The following is a 25,458-nucleotide window of genomic DNA, read 5'->3' on the forward strand; positions in this document are numbered from 1 at the left end:
TCATCCCAGCACCCACATAAGAGTTGTGGCAGGGCAGCACCTGCTTGTAATTCCAGGGCTGGGAAGGCAGAGGCACAGGATCCCCAGGGCTTAAGAGCTAGGTAGTGGAGCTGAAAAGATGAACCCTAATCTCAGTGCTAATCTCTGTGTCAATAAAAACAAGGAGGGAGTGATGGAGGAAGATGCCTGACATTGATTTCTGTCCTCCGTATGCAAAGCCACACACATACAAACACTGCGCGTGCGTGCACACACACACAGATATCTCACACATACAAAAGAGGAAATTTCAATGTATAAGCAAGTTGACTATTTGTGTTTCCAAGCAACATCTTAAATTGCAACAAAACCCGCCACAATACTTATATATAACTTATTATATTAATATGTAAAGACTGGATTTAAAGGCATAGGACTATAATCTTAGCTATTTAAGAGGCTGAGGTAGGAGAAATGTAATTTCAAGGTGTTTCCTGAGTAAACTTATTGAGATTCCTGTCTCAAAAGTAAAATTAAAAAGGGGAGCGGGAGGTGGCGGCGCACAGCTTTAATCCCAGCACTCAGGAGGCAGAGGTAGGAGGACTGCTGAGAATTCCGGGCCACTGTCAGACTACAGACATAGTCAATTCCAGGTCAGTCTGGGTTAGGCCTTACCTGGGGGGAGGGGAAGGGGGTGGTGGTTGGGGGACGGGCTGTGGCTGTGGCTGGTGCAGCATGAGCGAGCCTATCAGCTTAATCCCCAGAATCACCAAATATACAAAGCAAAAAAATAAGTAAGTTCACAGTACAAACCATTACCTCCTCTCTTCATCGCCAGGTGTTACCTAGCACATTATTGTTGGACTAGCTCCATGCTCCGTGTGCATGAGCATCTCTTTGCTTGTACCACTGAAATAACGTTTCTCTCTTACTTGGCTGTCTTCTCTACAGTTATCTTCAGTGTTTCCCTAACTTTGGAACTCTTGGTGTAAAAATTAGGCTAAAACAAAAGTAAATATGAATGGTCAGAGACTGCGTGTCAGCAGTTTCCTAAGACATTCTTCTTGGGTACACCTTTTTTTGTGGCCATAATCGAATACTTCAAAAGGTTTATGCTGAAATCTGATCTGTTCCTAAACTGTTTCTGCAATGCCATATTTCCTGTTTCTTTTTTTAAACATATTCGTAGGATTTCCTAAATAGATCAACCAAAATACATCGGAATGAAGGTTCACATTTCCTCTTTCTTTTCATTTCTTTCTTTTTTTTAAAAAATAACTACCATATTAAAAAGCAAGAATCACTGCTTGCGAAACACGAATCTTTGGGAATGTCCACAAAACACAAAGTGGCTTGTTTTCCTGTCTCGATAATTAACTGTCAGCGCTTGTATTCTGTCGGTCCACTGTTCCGCCATTCCTTCCAGAACGTTAAAGCCCCATGGCTGGTTTTAACAAGAGGAAGACTAGAGCCCGCCGAGGACTTAGGCAGACGACGACTGCGGCGCCCTGGGGCCGGTCAGCAGGATGTGGCGTCGGGTCTCGGAGCCGGTCCCGGGCGCAGGCCGCGAGCCGCTCGTCGCGGTGGCGCCGATCCGACGCCGACACGAAGCCTCCTGCAGGCGCAGCCCCGCCGGAACTGCCCGCGAGCACCGCGCGGAACTTTGTGAGCCCGGAACTAGAAGCCGAGCGTGCCGCGGTTGCCACCCGGCCCACTTCCCAACGGCGCTTCCCGTGAGTGGACGGAAGAAAATGGCCGCGGCCGCTGAGGACTCACGTGCGAGCGCGGGGAAGAAGTCGAAACATTCTCTGAAGAGGAAGAAAAAGATGAAAGCGGCGGCCAGGTCTGTCGAGCGGGCGCCGGGAGACGAGGCCAAAGGCGCGTCTGACAGCGAAGGTAACGTCCCTGGGTTGCGCTGGGGCGGCCGGGAAGAGAAGTTCGGCGGAGGTGCCCGGAGCGGGGCTGCAGAGCGCCGTCCCTGAAGCTCGTTCTCATCTGTAATTCTGTGTTTCCACGTTTTTTACTTATTAAAAGTATTTTTTTTTGAGGATGAGGACGACTGAATGGGTACTCCAGGGACTCTGGCTTGACGTGGGTACTAGGGGACTCGAACCTGGGCCGTCGGCGGTTGCCAAGCGCGCTTTGAACCTGCGGGCTCCCTCTGCAGCCCACCTCGTCGCACCAGGCACTTTCAGTCACTGTGGCCTGCCCCTGCTGCAGGGAAACCTAGCAGAAGCCGAGCGTGGCAAGACGGGGTTGTATTTGAAATTACGGGAGCCGCCGCGCGTGGTGGCGCACGCCTTTAATCCCAGCACTAGGGAGGCAGAGGTAGGAGGATCGCCGAGAGTTCGAGGCCACCCTAAGACTACATAGTGAGTTCCAGGTCAGCCTGAGCCAGAGTGAGACCCTACCTCGAAAAACCAAAATAAGTAAATAAATAAGCAAATAAATAAATAAATAAATTATAGGGATGGAACAGGTCTCGGAGCGAGGACAGAAGGCCAAAAGAGCAGTAAGAGGAAAGGATGGCGTGCTGACTTTGAGTCCTGTCAATTGGGTGGGTGCGAGTGTTTGGGACATAGAGAACAGATAGTAGATGGTAAATGAAGAGTAGCTGGGAAAGGTGGGAATAAACAAAAGGAACCTCTGATAACAATTCCTCTTAGATATGAAAAAGGAAGGATGTATTTTGAGGCCTCCAACCATGATGGACCTTTGCCTTGCTGCTTATCACCCTTGACAACAGGTTCTTAAGTTAGAAGGAATTTCACGCGGTTCTGTATTTCCTACTTACCAGTCTCTACCCATTTGCTTAGTGGGCACCCATGTTTCCTGATTTTTATCTGATCACTTCGTTTGCTCACAACAATGTACTGGTTTCCCTCCTCACAGCCTTGCACATAATCCTTTGCACGATCTGGGGAAGCTTTCAGCTGCTCCCTCCCTACTAATAGCTGTTCTCTGCCATCTTTATGAGCCATCATGTATACCCCTGTAATGGAGTTTCTGGACCTTTTGTATCAACTCTGAAATACAACCAACTGTTGAACAGGAATTAGATCTTCTGATTTGATATTTTCTTTAATACACTTTAAACATTGTTATCCAAGGGGGGGGGATACACCAATACACCATTATATTTGGAGCAAAATGTAAGTGTTACTTAGAAATTTGGGTACAAAATGGATTTAATTATTCTAGTACTGGGTAATTCCAAGTGGGCAATGTTCTTCTGAATATATTATTTTAAATACTGTATTTAAAATACTTTTAATTAGTTTCTCAAGCTCTTTTATAGATCAGTTACATCGTGTATTAAGAAGGGTCTTGGATAATATGGAAACCTAATTATTCAGTTCAGTGAACAGTTGTATTCTGTTGTGTGTTACAGTAACCCATTGTATGTAGAAAACATACAGCATGAATGAATTCTTTCCCTGGGATTAAAGCTTCAAGGAAGACAGTTATTAACACAGGCCTGCAATACACTGTATTGAGTATTATTAAAAGATGGTGATCAAGGTCATGGTTCATATCCGTAATGGCGAGGATGGAGCACCTCTGTGGATGACTGAAAGTGCATGACTTGTGGTATTGGGTTTACAAAGAAATTTTACCAAATGGGTGAACTTGCAGATATAAAGCCCACGAATACAAGGTCAGCTGCGTCCACTTTTGAACTAGTAACATTTTGCATATACAGCTTCTGTGATCTGACACTGCTTCTCAGGAAGTTTTATTTGTCCTTTCCTAGACTATAAAGGTCATAATATTTTGAGTAGGTAGTTTTTATTTTAATTAATTTATTTTTACTTATTTATGAGAGACAGGGGTGGGGGAGAAACTGGGCATGCCAGTGCCTCTTGCCACTGCAAATGAACTTCAGACACATGTGCCACTTGTGCATCTGGCTTTGTGTAGACTCTGGGGAATTGAAACTGGACTGTCAGGCTTTGCAAGCAAACACCTTTAACTGCTGCACCACATCTCCATCCCTCGCTGCTAATCTTTTGAACCTAGTGTATGCTCTCCCCATTCCTAACTACTTCTGTTTTGCTACTGTTGAAGTTTCAGCCTTTCAGCATCTCTTCTCTATCTGTTAGGTTTTAGTTTAGCTGTCTCCATCCAGGTTTCCTTTCATCATTTAGGCTATCTCTGTGATAGAGATAAAACAAATAATAAAAAAGGACCCTTCATTGTCTTAATTCAGTAGTAAAGGTTTAACTCAGAATTTGTTATATAATACAAGAAATTGCTCTTTTCCTCTTATGAAGTCATTTTGTCTCTAGATCATAGAAATGGGTTTTCTAGTTTAGATAGTTGTACACATGTGGCATGGTGGAACCGTTGTTACAAGTTCTCAATGATTCTGTAAAGCTGCAGAGGTCAAGAACTCTAAGAAGGCCTTTGACAACCTGTGTAAGTTACAGGCGTGTTAAATTTTGTCAGTTTTGTTAGTAAGCTGAATTAGAGGCATTTAATTTTTAACAGGATCATGAAGATGGTAGGGCCTTGACATTTGAAGCAGATTCCTTTAGCGACATAACACTTTACAAAGAGCACAGGTATAACTAATGTGTTTTGAACATTATTTTTCATCTTTTGGTTTTAATATGATTTGACATATTGTAAAAGTAAGTTAGAAAAATGTGCTTTTAGGAGGACATAACTCTTTAAATACATTTTTGCAGAAAGTTTGTAGCTTCTGTGAGGACAAAATCCTTACCTTTGGTCACAGCTGTGTCTCAAAGATTAGCATATGGCCTGATGTATGGTTTAGTATTCAGTAGCCATTTATTCATTGCCTGTTTGAAGAGTTTATTAATTATACAAAGTAGTGGATTTCATTGTGGCATTTTTCTGCTGTGCTAACTTCCTGGAGAGGTGAACGGACGTCTGTTCACCCTGGATAGGGTACCCAGGACAGACCAGAGGAAAGATCCACTCAAGTCTAGCCTGGTGAAGTAGGAGGTTTAATTTGGGTTACTTACCTGAGCAGCACCACACCATTGAAGCCTGTCTTCCCCGAGGAATTCTAGACCACTCACATTTGGGAAACTGTGAGCCTCTTGTGCAGCATCAGGGCTGTTCAGAACAGCTGTCTGCCCTGCCTGATGAGTCCACCCTCCCTCCTTCCCTTTTCCCCTCCATCCAGAAGGGAAGGTGGGCCCAATCCTGTGAGTGTTTCCTGCAGGTAGCTACTATGGTTTCGAGAAGGGAAAGGCCAGGAGACCTGGAGGAGAGTTCCACCACATTTTCATAAGTGATGTAATGTACTTTCATGCTACTACCTCTGCCGCCTGCCTAAGCCACCCTCTGTTCCCTTCCCAGGTTCCATATCTGAAAGAATGTGCAATATTCGTCTTTCTTATTCTCCTTATTCCACTTAACATGGTGTGCTCCAGTTCCACCCATTTCCCTACAAATGACATAACTTTGTTCTTTATGTCTAAATAAAACTATTGTTTGTAAATCCATATTTCTTTTTTTTTTTCAGTCCAGCTCAGGCTGACCTGGAATTCACTATGTAGTCTCAGAGGGGCCTTGAACTCATGGTGATTCTCCTACCTCTGCCTCCTGAATGCTAGGACTAACGACTTGCACCATCATGCCAGCTATGTAAATCCATATTTCTTTATTCATTCAGTCTTGATGGGCACTTAGCTGACTGTAATTAGTTGTGAATAGTGCTGTGATATGGGCATGCTGGTGTCTTTGTAGTAAGCTGACTTTGATCCTATGGGTATCATCCAGAAATAACATACATGATCATATGGTAGTTGAATTTTTAATTTTTTGAGGAACTTTGATAGATTTCTCAATTAACTATATTTATATTTTTACCTTTCCATAAGCAGTAGTTTTTTTTCCTTTTCTTTTCCCCCTTCCCTTCCTTCCTTCCCCCCTTCTTCTTTTCTTTCCTTTACTCCATTCCTTCCCTTCCTTTTTTTTTTTCCCCCCCTCTTTGTTTTTGTTTTGGAGACACAGGTTCATGAGCCCAGCCTGGCTGACCTCAAACTCCATACGTTTCCAGGAATGGCCCAGAATTCTTCATCTTTGTGCCTCAGCCTTTTGATTACTGGTATTATAGGCCTATGCCATTGTGCCTGTCTCCATGTCTCCACCAACAGTAGGGTTCCCTACCCCTCCCATCCTCACCAGCATTTGTGGTTTTTATTTTAATGATAGCCATTCTGACTGGAATGAGAGGAGTCTCATTGTATTTTGATTTGGTTTTTCCTTGATAGTTTTGTGCATTTTTATGTTTATTGGTCATTTGTACTTCCTTATTTGAAAAATGTCTATGCAAGTCATTTGTTCATTATTGACTAGGATTATTTATATCTTGGTGTTTAATTGTTTGAATTTGTTATATATTCTAGATACTTTCTGTCAGATGTACAGCTGGCAAGGATTATCTCCCTTTCTATTGATAGTTTCTTTGGTCTGGTGAAGTTTCTTTTGCTGTGCAGGAATGTTTCACTTTGGTATTATACCATTTGGTATCTTGAAATGGAAAAAAAATCTCTTGATGTAATTTTTTTTAACTGTTTTCTCATAAACCAGATTTCACTGGAGCTAAAATTAAATTATATGTAGTGTAAACTTAATGATGACAAAATAACTCATCAAATGTTTGGTAAGTTGTACTACTTTGCAGAAAGATTTGAATTGTGACCATAACTAAATAACTAAATGGCAGGCACTCAAGAACCAGAGATGTGGGAGGTAAACATGTCAATCTAAATGGTTCTTTGTTTTTGATGGAATATGGGGCCTTGGGCATTCGAGGCAAGTGCTCTGCCATGGAGTCATATCTCATCTCTCCTTTTATGTTTTATTTTGAGACATTCAGGCTGGTCTGTGAACACACCTTTTTGTCCAGGTGTGCCTTGAACTTGTATTCTTCCTGCCACATCCTCCTGAGTAGCTGACGTTATAGACTGGCCTCAGGCGTTGTCTTACTTACTATGAGTTTCAGGCAGTATAAAGGGGAGGACAGCACCCCTGCCTGAGTTGTCCTCGAACTGCCCAGAGTATTAACTGGATGTTGGTTCTTAAGTTTGTAGTTTTAACAAAACCCCAGAAGTTTCCCTAGTCAGAAAGTTACTGCAGGTGAGCTTTGGGAGATGATAAAAGCAGTTAATGTTCATATAAGGTATAAATAGGGAAGGAAGGAGCCTGTATATCTCAGTTACACTTGAACTGCTCAGGTGTGTTGAATTGATTGATTGTACGAGGTCTAGACACACTGCTAACTAGACTCTTAAGCTTGTATCCTTGTGAGGAAAGCTTCTGTAGTCAGTAAATCAAGCCACATGAGAAAAACCTTGGTCTTTACCTATTGTCTGAATGTGATTGACCCCTCCCTCATAGAATGTGATATGTCTATAACATAATAAGACTGTTGGTAATGTCAGGATTCTAGATAGTGAAAAGGCCTGAATTGTTTTGGTCATGTATGTGGGAAATGGCCATCTATTGGTAACACACGACTTGATAACAATCCAGTTAGAAGGTCCTAAGAGATACCCTTCATTCTTGATAAACTACAAAGCTGTATTTATGACATAATAACTTAGCAGGTAGATGTTCTTTTCATCAAACTGTATGTAGCCTGTAGCTTGCTTCATCATTCAAGTTACTTAAAATAGTAAAAGGATATGCCTAAGAAATGAAGTGTAGCATGGCCATGTGTGAGTGGCTTAGCTGTTTATAGGACAGACTCAGGAAACACATGATTTCAGGCTGTATCTGCATTGGCTTGTCCAGATAGCTCATGTAACTCCATCTGTCAGTGCTGTCCCATGGTAGCACTTGTGTATATTTTTGTCTATTTTCATGGAAACTTGGAATGACTTCAGTTTTTCAAAATCAGTGCGTTTTAAAAGTTGTAAAGCATCAATTTTTAATATTCTGAATTTAGCAGTAGCTGTCAGGAAAGACCATGTGGCATGAGCAGCACGTGTGATTTACAGTTGGACGGGGGCAGTAGCCGTACAGCTTTTCTTGGTGAGGGGTATCGTGCTTAGGCAGAATCAGAGAGAGAGTGGCAAGGTGAGAGGGGTGTGTGTGTGCTTAGATACAATCAGAATGAAGATAGGGAATGGATTTTTCCAGGTAAGTGAGACTTACAGAAATTCATTTTTACTCAGGCTTTGTTCAACTATTAAAAGCATCACTGAATGACTCCAGCATTAATAAGTCGAGTTTTCAAATAGGTGGCACTTAATCTGATTTAAAACTTTGTAGTGCTTTAGAAATTAGAAAGTGTGATCAGTCTTCCCTGCTAGCTTTGTGACTTGGGGGTGTTTGAAGTGTTCAAGATCCGGTATCATGTGTGTAAATGGAATAAGAACATCATCTCATCTCATAGAAGTGTTGTGAAAAGGCAGTGCACCAGAAATATGCTAACATCTACTGAGCTCTGCCTTGAAAAGTTGTGGGACAGGAACATTGGTCACTTGTAGTAAAAGGCAGCACATGTGATTACCTGGCACTCTCTATAGCCAGTGACTTGGGCAGAATTATTTTATTATAATTGATTTCTTTCCTTGCAGATTTTGCCATCCATTTAAATAAAACCTTCTGTAGGACTGGAGAGATGGTTCAGTGGTTAAAGATGCTTGCTTGCAGAGCCTGACAGCTGGGGTTTGAGTCCCTAGTACTCAGTTAAAGCCAGATGCACAATGTGGCACATGTGTGTGGAGTTTGTTTGCAGTGATGAGGCCCTCGCATACCCATTCTCTCCCTCTTTCTTGCGTTCTTTTGCTCTCTTCACCCTCCTTTCTCCCTCTGTCTCTCTGCTTGAAAATAAATAATGAAAATATTGAAATAAAAAGCTTGTTATCATTTCTTTGCTGGGTCCCCCACTATCTCATTATTTTAATCTTTGCTCTGATCATTGAGTATTATTTCCTTACTAAAGTTCTTGCTAAATAAGTGCACCAAGTCTGAGCTGAGTACAATTTATGTGTACCTCGTTTATTTTCCTAACAACCTAGTGAGGTAGGTGCAGTATTCATCCACATCTTATTAATAAAGAACCTCAGTATTCATACACATCTTATTAATAAAGAACCTGAAGCACAGAGGGTTCAATTGCCTAAGATTATGATGTTGGAAAGTAATAGTCAGGAAAGAATGCCAGTCTGCCTGCTTCTGTCATCTGAGTTGGACCTTTTGGCTTGCTCATATAAAACTTCTTTTAAAAAAATTACTATATTTTATTTGAAAGGGGTATAGGAGGAAGGAGGGGTGGGAAGGGGAGAGAGAGAGAGAGAGAGAGAGAGGGAGGGAGGGAGGGGGAGGGAGGGGGAAAGAGAATGAGTGTGTGTGTGTGTTTGACTATGGACGATGTATGTGTCACTTTGAGTGTGGCTTTATGTGGGTACTGAGGAATTGAGCCCAGTCCATCAGGCTTTGTGAGCAAGTGCCTTTAACCACCGAGCCTTTTTCCCACTGTGTCATATAAAGCTTCTTACTCATCCATCACCTCACCCATGTACCAGAGATTACAGATAACAGGGAGTGCTTTTCTTTGTTCCTCCACCACAGCCACATCAGGCACTCCCAGGGTCTGTCTGTCTGTCTCTCTCTCACTCTGAGTGAGTGTGTGAGTGTGTGTGTATTGGGGGGGGGATGCCACATGGTAGTGGTACTTAACATAGTCTAGGCTGCTTTAAAAGAATGTTATGTTTACTAGATCATTTGGTTATCACGAAGGCCCAGTGAAGTAGGTGCTGCTCCCTCCTGCTTAGCCGGCTTGGAAGAGGTCTCTTGGTTTAGTGCTTGAGTTGAGATTGAGCCCAGTAGCCTGCCTTATGTGTCCTCACTCTTAACCACCTTCTCACTCCTCTTACTCAAGTTTTTTGAGAGAGCCTATTTCAGTTTAGGGTAAATTCCAAAAATGTGAAGTAAGTTAACTCAAGGTTATCCAATCGCCCAAATCTCCTAAGTGGTATTTATGTTTTAAGAGAAAATCTGAATCTCGTGGAAAGAAGGAAGGACCTAAAATAATGCTAGGAAGAAAATAATGCTAGGAGGAAAAACCACTGGCAGTTGGCCTCTTACTGGAAGCTCACACCTGTAGCATGGGATGTTGAAATGACTTGGTTTTAATTTTGAGGTTGATGTATGTTTTATTTCTTAGACCATATGTCAGATTTGTTATGAAACCTTATAGTCCAGTCTTCAAATCTGCCCATCTGAACTTGTCATTTCTCAGTATTTCATCATTTAAAGTTGCCAGTGTTGTTTCACACTTTCTTCTTTTGGCTTGCTTGGAATGCCACCAATCTGATTACAACAATAATTTTTATTGTCACATAAAGCATTGATGCAGATCTAGTATGAATTGGTTGTAGGCGCTGACCTTTGCCCTGTAATAAATTGGTCCTGGTTATAGAATCTAAATTCTTGACTTCTTTCCTTGTCATTCAAATTCTTGCTTTGCCTTTTAAGAAACAACTTGAATTATTCCAACAACTTGAATTTATTCCTTGTAAACTTTCCCTAAACCCTCCTGTATGCCTTTCCCCCTTTCTTCATTGCTTTTTTTTTTTACTTAGAACACAAATTTTATTGCTTTTTCTTTTTAACCTACCCTACTAAACTGTTCAGTTCCTCAGGCAGAGAAACCTAGAGTTGGGGTCTCTATTTATTTATTTACTTGCTTGCTTACTTACTTATGAGAAAAAGAGAAAGAGGGAATGGGTGCATCAGGGCCTTCAGCTACTGCAAAAGAACTCCAGACACATGCACCACTTCGTGATTCTGGCTTACATGGGCACTGAGGAATCAAACTTGGGTCCTTAGGCTTTGCAGGCAAGCACCTTAACTTATAAGCCATCTCTCCAGTCCTAGAGTTAGGGTTTCTTTTTTCCCTTCTCCATCATTGATGGGTATTCAGAAATAATGGGGGCTGTGCATTTTTTAAGAGGTTGGGTTGTCACAGTCCTGTAGTTCTATAGGCTTAAAAATGCTTTCTTTACTTCCAGCAACTCGTTTCATCTGGGCTCAGGAACAGGTAAGTAGAACCTTTGAAAGGTGGGTGATGGTTTGTGGAGAGGCAGCAAATGAGAAATAAGGTCTGCCTGAGGACCTTAGAGGTCTGGAGCAGCCTGCTTTTGGGGGGGGGGTAGACTGTAGTTAGTCATGTCTGGCTACTTATGATCATTACAATTAAAGTGAGAAATCAGTTCCTCAGTCATGCAAAATATTTGAAACACTCAGAAGCCACTGACTGGTGGTTTGTGATTAGCTGTAATGTGACAGTGCCCTGATTGGAACTTTTTTCATTATTTTAGATGTTTCCCCTAGTAGTTCTTCTTGATTTCCAGACTTTTAATGTAACATGTAGAAATGTTTCAAATAGCATAGCAATACAAGAGAATTTTTGCATGCTTGGTGATTTCTAACCATGTTTACACAACTGAATCTATATACTTATTTTCAGCTGTTAAAGATAGGTTAGTGAAAAATTAAAAAATAAATCTCAACTTAGGATACAATTAAATCTCAAAAACCAATTCTTCCTTCTGCTTCTTCTAGTAGAATCTTAGGTGGTGGACAAGTACATCCCAATGTTTAGTTGATGGCAGATTTCATCATTTTGGTATTTTTAATTTATCCATTCAAAATATCATCATTTTTATTGGCAGCAAAATCTGCACTAAAAGCCAGAGCTTCTTTAAGAAAACAGTAAAATAAAGACCATGACTTTTACAAATTCTTCTGGAATTCTTTTTATTGGTAGGTTGAGTGCAGGTCATATAAAATAAAATAAAATAAAATGTGTTAAACTTTACAGACCTTTTGTGTCTCCATAGTACCTTTGTTGTAATCACCCTAAAGAAAGCCAGGTAAGGCTTCAGAGGTGAGTGGTGGAAGTGACTTACGTAATCTCGCATAATGTCTGCCTGTACTGCAGTTAAGAGTCTGATATGAACCCTGGCTTGTTTATGAAAACTACAAAACACTAGATGTCAGTATTGCACTGCGAACATTGTATGAGGAGCTGGTGAAGATTTTCCTGCCTTTAATCTCTGAGATAGTATCTATTCTCATAAATGTGTAAGCCATTGTGTCTTTTTACAACTGTTTGCTAAAGAAAGCAGTTTTTATAATAATTGTGTGATTAGTGTTTGTGGTGCTGCTGACTCCCAGGACTGGCACATGTGGTATTAGAGCTTGCTCTTCTGCTGACTGCATTACAAGACTTTGTTCCTCAGGGTCCTAGCAGGTACATCTTGAGGAATGCTACCCGCCCAGGTGCTGCTGTGTGGTCCCTTCAGGATCCTACTGTGCTGTCCATGGTGTTCCTGAAGCTGGGACCAAACAGTAAGGTTCCTACCATGCTAACCAAAGTGCCTCTAGCCTTTGTTTGGGAAAAGTGAGATGCCATTCTAATACTGAGGACAGTTTTTGTATATCAAACTCTAGAGTTACATGTATGCAGATTTCTGAAATCAACCCATTCTGTAGAATGCATACTAGGCTCCAAATTTCATTTGTGCTGAGTCAGTTTATACTTGAAAAATTCTCTTTATTAAGAAATAGGCAAGGCACTTGCTAGCAAAGTCTGATGGCCCAGGTTCGATTTCCCAGTACCCACATAAAACCAAATGTACAAAATGCATCTGTGTGTCTGCCCCACTCAAATAAGTAAGTAAAAATATTTTTTTAAGTTTCAGAAAGATTTTATTATTGCTCAGAGCTTGAGGTAGTTTTTTTATTTATTGGATGTTTTTATTAGTTATGTATGCAGTGTGTATACAGTCATGTTGGTACCATCATTAGCCTCTTCCCTGTTCTCTCCCCTCTGCAGGGATGAGCCTTGTTGGGGAAAGTGGGTCATACATTGTGGGGTTAGCCATCAGTTATGGGTAAGAGGCAATGTTTCTGTGCATAATGTCCCAATATGTGGCTCTAACATAATCTTTCTGCCCCCTATTCTGAAAATTTCCCTGAGCCATGATGGGTCTACTTCAGTGATGAGGTCTTGGGAGCCTCTGTGTCTCTGGTTTGGTAGGAGTTGAGTGTTCTCTGTGTCTATCTCCTTCACCTTTTTGCTGGGACAGGTTCACCAAGAAAGCAGCACTCTTGCTCATTTTCCCAATTACTTTTAGTTTCATTTGGGGCCCTGGGGAGGTGTGATGGTCTGATTCTCTCAGGATCTGCATCCATCTGAAAAAGAGAAGCAAATTCTCCAATGGGGAGTGAAGTCAGCACTAGATATGGGATAGCCATTATTATTTTAGAGAGAATTTAATAGGTGTAGGCCCTCTTGTAGCCCATGATTGGTGGCAGCTTGATAATGGAGAGCAGGCTTGTCTTGTGGATATGGTTCTGACTTGTTTCCCAGCTCCAGCTATGCACTCCATTCCACTGAGCAGGTCAGTTAACCAAATCAAGAGCAGTTGGTTGCCCACCATGGCTGTGTGCCACTATTACACTTGTGTGAGCATCACATCAGGTTGTTTGCTGCTGAGTAGCTTAGACCACAAGTTGCTTGGACAGATGTGGGTCATTTTCCCCGTCACTCATGTAGCACCTTCTGGCACTAGACGAGCTAACTGTCTGGGGCCTTACTCTCCCAGATTCCAGCCAGGTCACTCCATGTTCCGTACCAACAGCATATGGTGTCTTCAGCAACAGGGTGGTGGGTCATCAAGTACTCTGACAGAAATCTGTCTTCTTTTGGGAAACCTTGTAGGTCTCTCTGATCATTGTGGATGTTAAACACATGCTGGCACTGGGAGTTACAGGCCAGCACTAAGGAAAAGAAAGAATAAAAAGGTAATAGAGATAGAAGAGGGAGGGAGAAAGGGAGGGAGGGAGGGGGAGGGGGGAGGAGAAAGAAACAGGAGAAGATTAAGGTTAGTCTTCATCATAACCTCTTCAGGGCCCTGTGAGGACCTGATGAAGGTTCAACCATTTAGTCTGTCTTTTAGGATGTAGAATTTTATGGTACCATTGCCATTTGGGTCCAGTTTTGTGTCCCCCCCCCCTTACCCACCCCACCCACCCCACCAACCCTATTGTTTGGTCCTCGAGATGCTTATGAGGTATGCCTGCATCTTGGGCAGATTCAGGTTAGGAGCTACAGATGAGTGAGACCATGCGACTGTTATTTTTCTGTGATTGGTTGAGTTCCTGAGAATGATTTGTTCCAGGTTGGACCATTTTTCTTCAGATTTCATTGTTAGTTTTCCTTGCTGCTGTATAGAATTCCATTGCGTAGGTATACATCTTGGGTATCCAATCGTCTAATGATAAACATCTGGGTTGATTTCAGCTCTTAGCTATTATAAACTGAGCAGTTATAAACAGGGTTGAACAAATCTTTGTGAACTGAGGCATGAAGCTTTTAGGGTAAATGCCCTGTAGGGGAATAACCGGGTCTCTTGGTAACTCTATAGTCAACCATTTTAGAAGTCTCCATATTGCTTTCCATAGAGGTTGTACCATGTTACATTAATACCAACAGTGAATAAGGGTTCCTATTTCTCCACATCCTCACCAGCATTTGTTTTCATTTGATTTTTAAATGTCTGCTATCCTTACTGGATAAGGTGGAATCTCATTGTTATAATTTCCATTTCCCTGATGATTAGGGATAATGAACTTTTTCTTAAGTGTGTGTTTGCCATTTGTATTTCTTCCTCTGGGAACTCCCTGTCCATTTCTTTGCCCCATTTTGTGAGTGGATTGTTTGACTTTATTGTTCAGGTTTTTAAGTTCTTCGTAGATTCTGGAAATTAGGCCTCTGTCAGCTGTATAGTCAGCAAAAATTTTCTCCCATTCTTTGGGTAATCTATTGGCTTTGCTTATTATATGTTTGTCTGTGAAGAAACTTTTCAGCTTCATGAGATCCCAGTGGTTGAGGGATTGTTTAAGTTCCTGAGCTAGTGGAGTTTTGTTCAGGAAGTCTTTTTTTCCCACTCATACCGTGAAAAGTTCCACTTAGTTTTTCTTCCAGTAGTAGCTGAGTTTATGGTCTTATATTGAGGTCTTTGATTCATTTGGAGTTGATTTTTGTGCATGGTGAGATGTGTGGATTGAGTTTCTTTTTCCTGTGTAAGGCTAACCAGTTTGTCCAGCACCATTTGTTGAAGATGCTGTCTTTATTCCAGCCTATATTGTTAGGGCTTTTGTCAGATATCAAGTAGCTGTAGTTACTTGACCCAAAGTCTGGGTCCTCGATTCTGTTCCATTGATCTATAATCCTGTTTTTTTATGCTAGTACCATGTTGTTTTTATTGCTGTGGCTTTGTAATATAGCTTTAGATCAGGTATGGTGATGCCTCCAGAAGTATTTCTTTTTCTGAGGATATGCTTGGATATCTGAGGCTTTCTGCCGTTCCATACGAATTTTGAGATCATTTTTTCTATCTTTGTGAAGAAAAATGTTGGGATTTTTATTGGTGTTGCATTAGATCTGTATATTTTAAGATTGCTATTTTCACAGTGTTAATTCTGCCTAACCAGGTACATGGGAGGTCTTTCCATTTTCTCAAGTCTTCCTTAGTTTCTTTCTTGAGTGTTTTTATGTTTTCATTGTATAGGTCTTTCTAGTTCTTGGGTAGTGTTATTCCAAGGTAATTTTGTTGTTGTTGTTGCTATTGAAAGTGGTACAATGTTGCTTATTTCTTTCTCTGTATCTTTGTCTTTTTCATATAGAAAGACTACTGATTTTGTGCATTGATTTTGTGTCCTGAAACTTTGCTGAAGGAGTTAATCACCTTTAGGAGTTTTCAGATGGAGGTTCTTGCATTACTTATGTATGGAATCTGAATTAGGCTAACTTAACTTCTTTCTTTCCAATTTGTAACCCTTTTATTTCCTTCTCCTGTCTTACTGCTTGAGCTAGGACTTTCAGTACTATATTGAAGAGCACAGGTGAGAGTGGACACGCTTGTCTAGTTCCTGATCTCAACGTAATTCCTTCAGTCTCTCCCCATTATGTATTATTATGATCCAGATTTGGGACCTTTAATAATATCCCATAGTTCCTTCATGTTCTGTTCACAAAAATTTTTGAACTTATTGAAACTTTTGGACTCATGAGCTATTCTGTTTTGCCTTCCAGTTCTGAATTTTTATCTCCCACATGGCTGATTCTATTCTTGAGAGTTTCTATAGAGTTCTGGGCTTGTTCAATTTGGTTTGTATTTTCTACTGTTTGTTTATGTACAGCTTCCATCCCATGGTCAAGTTCCCCTTTCATGTCATTTTCTGATTTTCTTAATGCTTCTTAGAGTTCATCCTTGTGTTTCTTGTCTTCATTGAGCTTAGCCAGCTAGTTATTGAGGCGCCCCTCCCCCTCAGCTCATTTTGAACTCTGTATTTTGAACTCTTCCTGCTTTTTTTCTATTAGGTCTAATCTAGTGAGGGCAGCATTCTTATGATTATCAGCCCTTTGTTGATTTTCTGTAAGTTCTGCTATTACTTGGCCAGGGTTGCATAGCTTACATCTTCATTTGGGGATTGTGATTCTACTGTCTCTTCTGTGTTTTGAATAGAGACATCCATCCTGGGACTGGGCAATCTTGTTGCATTTACTTGCATTTTCTTTTTCATGTTAATTCTTTTTGCGCTGTGGTCTGCTCATCACAATGTAGGAGTCTTTAATCCAGGAGGAAGCTGTAGTCCACCCTTGAAGTGTCTTGAGTAATTGTTCCTTTCATGTTTGCTTCCACTAGGCTTCTGATGGCAATGGGGCCTGCTGCTCAGAGGGAAGGAGCCCGCCAGGCTCTGGTGGGGTCCTGGGGACCTGATGAAGGGGCTTGTTGTTTTGTGATTCATGGTATGGGACTGCATCCTCAGTTGGCCCTAGGGGATTGCTAGGGGGTCATGGGGCAGAGCAGACTGGTGTTGCGGCTGGCCTGTGGAGGGTGGTGGGATGGGAATGTGTGTTGGTTCTGCAGTGCTTAAGGGTGAAGGGATGGAACAGCAGGTCCCTTGGGACCCTGTAGCTGGGGGTGGATGGGACTTCTGGGTTCTGTGACAGGGCAGGGTGGGGATATGGGACTGTTGTCGGTCAGGTGACATGTGGGGCTGTGTGGAGGTCCTGTGGTGCTAGACCCTAGGGAGTGGGGAACCTTAGCCTGCTGGCCTGGGTCCACACAAGGAGGGGCAGTGGCGTGTAGAGGTCCCTTGGTGGTGGTGGGGTCACTAACCTGCTGACGTGAATCTGCCTATGGATGTGGGGAGGTTGGTGAGTGGGACTACGTTTGCATGTGGAGGTCTCCTGGGGGAACGCTGGCCTGCTGGCTTGGGTTGGTGCGCTGGTGTGGGGGGTGGCAGCAAGTGGGCTGGTATGTGGAGGTCCCCTGAGGGAAGGCTAGCCTGCTGGCCTGAATCCACCCACGGGGTGGGGGACAGCAGTGAGTGGGAGGCCCCTGAGGGAACCCTAGCCTGCTGCCACGGGGTGGGAGGTGGCAGTGAGTGGGGCAGCTTTCGTGAGCTTGGAGGCGCTCCTGGAGCTGTGCTAGCCTGCTGGCCTAGGTCCCCTTGCCTGCAGTGAGTGCAGGAGGAACTGCAGCTGCGACTGTGGCTAGGGCGGCTGCTTGAGGGCACTGGGGACTGGCGGGCCACCAGAGCGCGTGGGATCAGGTGATTCCTGCTTTGCTCCTCTGCGCCCTCCCGCTAGAGGTCTGTTGGACTCTGCTCACCCCAAGAAGACCCAATGAACCCTAACCGTCTTGCCTTACTTTCCCTGGGAGGTGTAGCGTGGTTAGATGGATGCCACCTTGACTGGTAGTCCAAATACAAATATTTTTAAAAAGAAATATGCCGCTTCATCATTTTTCATATCATTGGTAGTTTTTAAAATATTTTTTATTTTCTTTTATTTATTTACGAGAGAGAGTGAGTGAGTGAGAGAATGGGAGCACCAGGGCCTATAGCTACTCCAGACAGACTCCACATGCATCCAGGTATGCATCTGGCTTAGGAGGGTTCTGGGGAATTGAACCTGGATCCTTAGGCTTTGCAGACAAGTGCCTTAACTACTACTACTAACTAAGCTATTTTTCTCTGGCCTATTCAACATTAAGCAATGCTCAGTATAGCATTTGAAGGAACTTTACTTTTTTTTTTTCTCATTCTTGAGGTTCATTTTTGGATATTTGTGGTTTTATTGACTTTTCTAATCTTACAGGTTTTTATTTGTTGTATATTAATACCTATTGTACGTTTTAATTTTATGAATTCTCAGCACTTACTGCATAAATGTACAGTTTGAGTATCTTTTCAGTTTTTCTGGTCTTAGAGTTTGACTGACCACACTTAATCAGAAAATTGGAAATCAGAGAGGTTCTAAATTCAGATTTTTTCAGTAATACGGCTTTTCAAATGTTAGAGCAATTTAGCCTTTCAGTTTTGGGGTTAGGGATGCTCAGTCTGTCGTGCACATGTTTACCCTCCAGTACAAGTATTATAATTACTAGGGAAACATCAGTTTTGCTTGTTCATTACTTGAAGTCAGGCAATTTAGAAAGGATGACATAGTTATTAGTGCCTCACATTCTCTTTCTTTTACTGGGGTCTCATCAGTAAGTTGATAAAAAGGGCCTAACATATTTAAGGATAAAATAGGCACATGATGTTGCGATTACTTAAAGCAGAAACTGAGGCTTCGATTTGAACAGAAAATTTTTGATTGTAATCCATCAGTAGACCTCTCAGAAATGGAAGCAAAGGCTGTCAGTGATGCCAGCTGTGGAAAAGGCAAATGGGCCTGTGCAGACACCTTGATAGGCAGTGCTCTGGGGAATGGCTGACTTCTCAGTCTGAGGGTTCTTGTTTGGACTTGGATGAAGGTGTCAGAATTGGAAGGTAGGGACATCAGGATGCCTTTTTATGCGTGTGCCCTTTTTCTTTTTGTTTTACCTGATTTTTTTTTTTCCGAGGTAGGGTCTCGCTCTAGCCCAGGCTGACCTGGAATTCACTGTGTAGTCTCAGGATGGCCTTGGACTCATGGTGTCCCTCCTACCTCTGCCTCCTGAGTGCTGGGATTAAAGGTGTGCGCCACCACGCTTGGGTGTTTTACCTGATATTTTTAATGGAAATGAGGCACCAAAGGATTAACAGTACTTTTGCTAATGTTGCTGTTTAATAGAGATATTTTTATAGGAAGAGTTTCAAGTAACGGCCTTTTATTTTTCTGGTGATAATCTCTGAGATGCATTTAGTTAGGAGTGACCCAAAGAAAAGTTGTTACTCCAGTGAGTGAGGTGGCAGTTGTTCCTTGCAGATTTCTCTGTTAACTTCTCAGCTAGCTGCCTTTGTCAGCACTTCTTACCAGAAGGTATCTCAAGATACTGAACTGTCTCATGGTTTTCTCCTTAGAGGTATTTACCCATAGCTCGAGGGTCTCTGACAGATGAAACAGGAGCTCCCCTAAGTACCCTGGGTTGTATACATGCATACAGGCATGGTGCCAGCTGCTTGTGTGTGCCAAGAAGGGCCAGCTGCTGAGCTTACAGGACCCAGGGTTGCTGAGTAAGCTACCTACAACCCTTGTCTGTGCCAGTCCTCCGCACTTCAACTCACATTTGGTGGGCTAGTTTGCATTCTTCTGCCTTCTTTTCCTTGGATTCTTCATGATGAAACTAATAGCATCCTTAGATGTGTTTATCACCTCAGCAGTTGATGTGTGTATATGTGTGTGTGAGAGAGAGAGGACGGGGGAGAGAATATGAGCCACAGCGTGCATATGGATGTCACATGACAACTTCCTGGGTCAGTCCTTGCCTTCCATGTCATTTGAGACAGGGTCTCTCAGTTGTTGTTCACTACTCAGTTTATCTGACTGGCTGGCTCCCATCTCCTTGTAGCTATGCTGGGATTACAGATAGCTGCCATAGCTTCTAGTTTTTAGGCGTGGTCTGACATTGCAACCCAGGTACTCATGCTTGTATAGCAAGTGCTTTATCTACTGAGCCATTTCTCCAGCCCAGGAGTTGATATCTCATCCAGTTATCCACCAGTACAATTGCTTGATTGGTATCTGGGGCACACCATTCTTTTTTCCCTCCAGAAATGTTAAAAGTGACCAACCTGAATTTGTAGTACTGTGTCCATATTCTTTAAAATCACAGAAATTGGGTCATTTTTGTTTTTTTCGTCTTTGTAGTTTTTTGGACAGAAATTTAAAATTTTAAATATTTGAGCCAAATTGCAAATTCCTTAGAGAAGTTGACTTAACACTACACCACTTTTCTTATGCTGAAGCTTTTAATTGTGGTTTTTTGTTTGTTTGTTTGTTTTTGTTTTTTCGAGGTAGGTTCTCACTCTGGTCCAGGCTGACCTGGAATTAACTCTGTCATCTCAGGGTGGCCTTGAACTCATGGCGACCCTCCTACCTCTGCCTCCCAAGTGCTGGGATTAAAGGCATGCGCCACCACACCTGGCATTAATTGTGTTTTTGCAATAGTCTTTATTAATCTCTTTAAGAAATATAATGACATGGGTATGGTCCATATACGTAAGTGTACTCTGTACCAGTATTGAGAGGGTCATTCACCATTCCAGCAGAGGCAGTAGTGAAGTGGAGGAGGCTGTTGGATTTGTGTCTTGGATCTTGAAACTATTTGGCTTGCCCGTCTTTGTGGCTGGACTAGGTCTTAGGGGCCAGTGGCAATGGGGTAGTTAATCCTGCTGTTCCTCACAACTGCTGCAGCTCCAGGACTCCAAAAAGCCCCTTCTTGTGTTAACAAAGGCTGGCAGAACTTCATGAATGGCTCAAGGTCCGATCACAGTGCTTCTGCTTAGGACACTGAAGTTCATAATTTTTGCTCTTTGGTTCTGTAGGAAGCTGTGGCTCAGAAGTGGATTACTTCTCTGATGATGGTGCAGTGGATGCTGACAGTGAGGACAGCCTTAAGACCTGTGAGGAAGAAAATGGAAGCCCTGAGGAGCCCAGCACTGGGACTAACGCCGGCTGGGCAGATGCCATGGCTAAGATCATTAACAAAAAGACTCTTAAAAGTAAATCCACTATTCTCATCAAAAATAGAGAACTGGAGAAGGAGCAAGAGAAGTTAAAACAAGAAAGACTGGAGAGAAGAAAGCAGGTGTGTCCTGTCTTTGTACCCTGGAGTTGCTCTGGCTTCTCGGTGCCATGTTCTTTGCAGAGCTTGCCCCAGAACGGTCTAGTGTTCAACTGCTTTTTACATGGCTGGATAAGCAAGAATGCCATCAGAAAGAACCTTCCTCTGAAGTGTTCTAGTTCACTTTTAGTCTCTAAGCAAAGCCAAGAAACACAGCTGAGGAAGTCTGTCTTTTAAAAACCAAATAATGAGTTAGGGTATGGTGGCTCATGCCTTTAATCCCAGCACTGGGGAGGCAGAGGTAGGAGGATCGCTGTGAGTTCGAGGGCACCCTGACACTACGTAGTGAATTCTAGGCCAGCTTGGGCTAGAGTGAGACCCTACCTTAAAAAACAAAACAGTCAAGTAATGACCCCTATGGCCACAACTTCTGTGTGTGCATCTTCTTGGGAGTGGCTTACATGGCCATCTCATTGGGTTGGGACAGGAACATCTTAGATACTTTTGGGGGGGAGGGCAGGGGATTCAAGGTAGGGTCTCACTCTATCCCAGGCTGACTTGAAATTCAGTATGTATTCTCAGGGTGGCCTCGAACTCACAGTGATCCTCCTACCTCTGCCTCCCGAGTGCTGGGATTAAAGGCGTGCACCACCACACCTGGCTCTTAGATACTTTTTTATTATATAACTGAAGAAGAGGGATACAGTTCTAAAATGATGATTTTTCTACTGGATAAGTTGAATGCATTGTGCTTGGTTAAACCACTGAAGGTACAGACTCATGTTATCTTAGGTAAGGGCCTACATTTAGATAGAGCTTACTGCTGTGCTCTAAATATAGAGCCCATAAGGTGCTGATATTCTTTGTAGCTGATCAAATACCTGTTTGTCAAACATTTGGTTACTAAAAGATTATTTTCTAATGATAGAAAAATAATTTTTTAAAAAAATACCTCTTTGTGAGACAGAGAGGAAGAGGCAGAGAGAAAGAAACTACGTTCGCCAGGGCCTCCAGCCATTGCAAATGAACTCCAGATGCTTGCCCCCACTTGTGCATCTGGCTTACATGGGTCCCAGGGAATCAAACTGGGTTCCTTTCCTTAGGCTTCACAGGCAAATGCCTAACTGCTAAGCCATTTCCCCAGCCCTAGAAAAATAATTTTTATAATTGCACGAGCCATATGGAAGGATAGCTTCTTAGAGTATATACTGTAGTGTAAGTGAAAGAAAGAAAGGTTTGTATTACCATATAGTTCCCTTTATGTTTGTCACGGCCTTGTTATTTTATAATGTTTTTTGCTATCACTAGTCATCTGCATGAAATTTTCCTTGTTAAGTATGCAGTCTATACTCAAACTATTCTCATTAGATTTAAATTTTTTTCTCTAAATGTTACAGATAGCTTTTCAAATGAAAATTTGAATCTTTGTTTATTAATTGGCAAAAGAGAAAATGGGTTTTAAAAATGTAAGAATCTTAAGTATCTTCTAGTCTCAAAGTTGCCATGAGGGCAAGAACAACATTTTGAAACCAAGGACCTGTCTGTAAGTCTACTGCAGGTGAAAAACTGAGTGCTGGCTGTGGGACTGTGTTCCAACTGTGCTAAGCACCCATGCTGATGCTGGAACCATCAGTATTGCACATGCTCTTTGCAGAGCCTTCCTATAGTGGAACCTGCGGTTGTGACCGGGGTAGTGACCTTTACCACCATTAAAGTGCGCTGATTGGAGAAGACTTCTTCAGAAAGGAATCAGGCTCATCTTTGTAGTCAGTGCAGGTTTTGCTGTTGGGCATGCTCAGTAATATAGGATGAGAGGAGAGCATGTCATAGGGAGACATTGTCCCCTGCCTTCAAGGAGGGTTTTCCTGCACCCTAGCAGCATCAGTACTGCCTTGGGAAAGAGACCACACAGTGGTTGAAGCCAGGTGCCTGAGACCAGGCCGGGGTGCATTAGGCTGTGTTCCCTGTGGGGTTTCCTTTTCCTCGGCCCCCCTTCTGTGTTTGCCCACCACCAGGGAGCCACTTTGCTTTAGATTGTGGCAAGTTGTATGTGGTGAGAGTACTGATGGGTTAAATGTTTCATGAGAGAAGAAAAATAATCGTTTTAATATATGGATATAATAATGTTTTTTTCCATAGTTGATATACATTCTTAATTCTCAGTGTTGACGGATGAAATCACTTTGTGAAAATAAAGAGAAACAGTGGTGAAATTTGCAATTACTAAAGAGTGGTGGTGGTAGATGAGGCCCGAGGCTGTCTTACAGCCTACCTTGGACTGCCTGGCCAAATACGCTGGCAGCACTCCAGAGCCCTGCTGTCAGAGAAGCTGCTAGAAAGTCTCTTTGTGCTTCTCACATGACATGTTGAGTGCTAACCACAAGCTCTCTGAGCTGAACTCCTGAAATTGTGTTTTTGAAAAAGTTCCTATGACTTACTAAGCTAGAATGATTTATTACCTTTGTCCTTTCACAGAATATCATATCAAAGTTTGATGTACTTTCAAAAATGCCTAATATTCTTTAACATAACAATATTTATAACACAGCTTGATAAGAAGCGGGAGTGGGAGATGATGTGCAGAGTGAAGCCAGATGTTGTCAAAGACAAAGAAACAGAGAGAAACCTTCAGAGAATTGCAACTAGGTAAGATGGTGTTTCACTGTTTAAAAAGTAGATGTGTTACGGCTTTGATAATGATAGACTTTTGATTAGATTTGATTCTCAGCTCTGCCTTCTCAGAGCCAAGTGATATGTATGGAAGCCTGCTGATGAACAATAAATTCAACCAGAGCTTTGGAAGTCTCATGAGGCAAGAGTTTAATGTGTTCATAGTGTGTATTTGGTATAAACCTGATCAGATCTTCTAGTTTTTACAGTCACAAGAACAATGTAGCCAGATCTCTTACTGTATCTCTCTTTGGTTGTCTAAGTTCAGGGGACTCTATCATTTTTGTTATCTTGCATTGTGTTTACGGGATAATATGTTATACATTATGGCAACCTCATGCCAGCCTTTTACTTTTCTCTCCCCGTACGTCCCCTCCTTCCTCTCCTTTACCCTTCTCTAGTAATCTCTTCTTCCTTTCTTAAATCATGACACCAAATATTTATATGTCACCTTCTCTGTACAAAGATTAATAGGATATGGTGCTACTAGGGCCTTGCCGTCATCTGTACACATGACAGTCTCTGAGAACAGAGTATGTCCTGTGTATGGGAGCACAGCAGGCCACTGTGTGGAGGTTTGGAGGAGTCACAGAGGAGATAAAATTGAATTACTATTTATGGAACGTAGCAGTTATAGTTGGTGGAATTACTATTAATTCTTGGTTGCCAGAATTGTGTTGGTCATTTCCTAATCTGCTTGGGTGTTTCTCAATGAAATGGTATGTGTGTGGTGATACAGAGTGTTGAGATAGGTCTGTCTGGGTGTTACTCAGCAACATGGTGAGTGGTGGTGAGAGAGTTGGGATGGGGCTGTCTGGGTGTTACTCAGCGACATGGTGAGTGATGATACAGAGCGTTGGGATGGGGCTGTCTGGGTGTTACTCAGTGACATGGTGAGTGGTGGTGAGAGCGTTGGGATGGGCTGTCTGGGTGTTACTCAGCGACATGGTGTGTGATGATACAGAGCGTTGGGATGGGGCTGTCTGGGTGTTACTCAGCGACATGGTGAGTGATGATACAGAGCGTTGGGATGGGGCTGTCTGGGTGTTACTCAGCGACATGGTGTGTGATGATACAGAGCGTTGGGATGGGGCTGCCTGGGTGTTACTCAGCGACATGGTGAGTGGTGATACAGAGCGTTGGGATGGGGCTGTCTGGGTGTTACTCAGCGACATGGTGAGTGGTGATACAGAGTGTTGGGATGGGGCTGTCTGGGTGTTACTCAGCGACATGGTGTGTGATGATACAGAGCGTTGGGATGGGGCTGTCTGGGTGTTACTCAGCGACATGGTGTGTGATGATACAGAGCGTTGGGATGGGGCTGTCTGGGTGTTACTCAGCGACATGGTGAGTGGTGATACAGAGTGTTGGGATGGGGCTGTCTGGGTGTTACTCAGTGACATGGTGAGTGGTGGTGAGAGTGTTGGGATGGGGCTGTCTGGGTGTTACTCAGCGACATGGTGAGTGGTGGTGAGTGTGTTGGGATGGGGCTGTCTGGGTGTTACTCAGCGACATGGTGAGTGGTGATACAGAGCGTTGGGATGGGGCTGTCTGGGTGTTACTCAGCGACATGGTGAGTGGTAGTGAGAGTGTTGGGATAGGGCTGTCTGGGTGTTACTCAGTGACATGGTGAGTGGTGGTGAGAGTGTTGGGATGGGGCTGTCTGGGTGTTACTCAGCGACATGGTGAGTGGTGGTGAGAGTGTTGGGATGGGGCTGTCTGGGTGTTACTCAGTGACATGGTGAGTGGT

At 42.7% G+C, this 25,458-nt stretch overlaps 1 protein-coding gene across 1 annotated transcript in view; it reads left to right on the forward strand.

Moving 5' to 3' along the window:
• The first annotated feature begins 1,707 nt into the window (after window positions 1-1,707).
• The window catches only part of Rrp15 (ribosomal RNA processing 15 homolog), a 50,218-nt gene continuing 26,467 nt past the window's right edge, over window positions 1,708-25,458 (forward strand). Inside the window, exons 1-3 of the mRNA XM_045130192.1 lie at window positions 1,708-1,875; window positions 20,800-21,062; window positions 23,587-23,684. Of these exons, the coding sequence (XP_044986127.1) occupies window positions 1,731-1,875; window positions 20,800-21,062; window positions 23,587-23,684 (506 nt within the window). The 5' untranslated portion in view covers window positions 1,708-1,730. The remainder of the gene's footprint in view (window positions 1,876-20,799; window positions 21,063-23,586; window positions 23,685-25,458) is intronic.

This window comes from Jaculus jaculus, chromosome 1 (assembly GCF_020740685.1).
Source record: "Jaculus jaculus isolate mJacJac1 chromosome 1, mJacJac1.mat.Y.cur, whole genome shotgun sequence".
NCBI lineage: Eukaryota > Metazoa > Chordata > Mammalia > Rodentia > Dipodidae > Jaculus > Jaculus jaculus.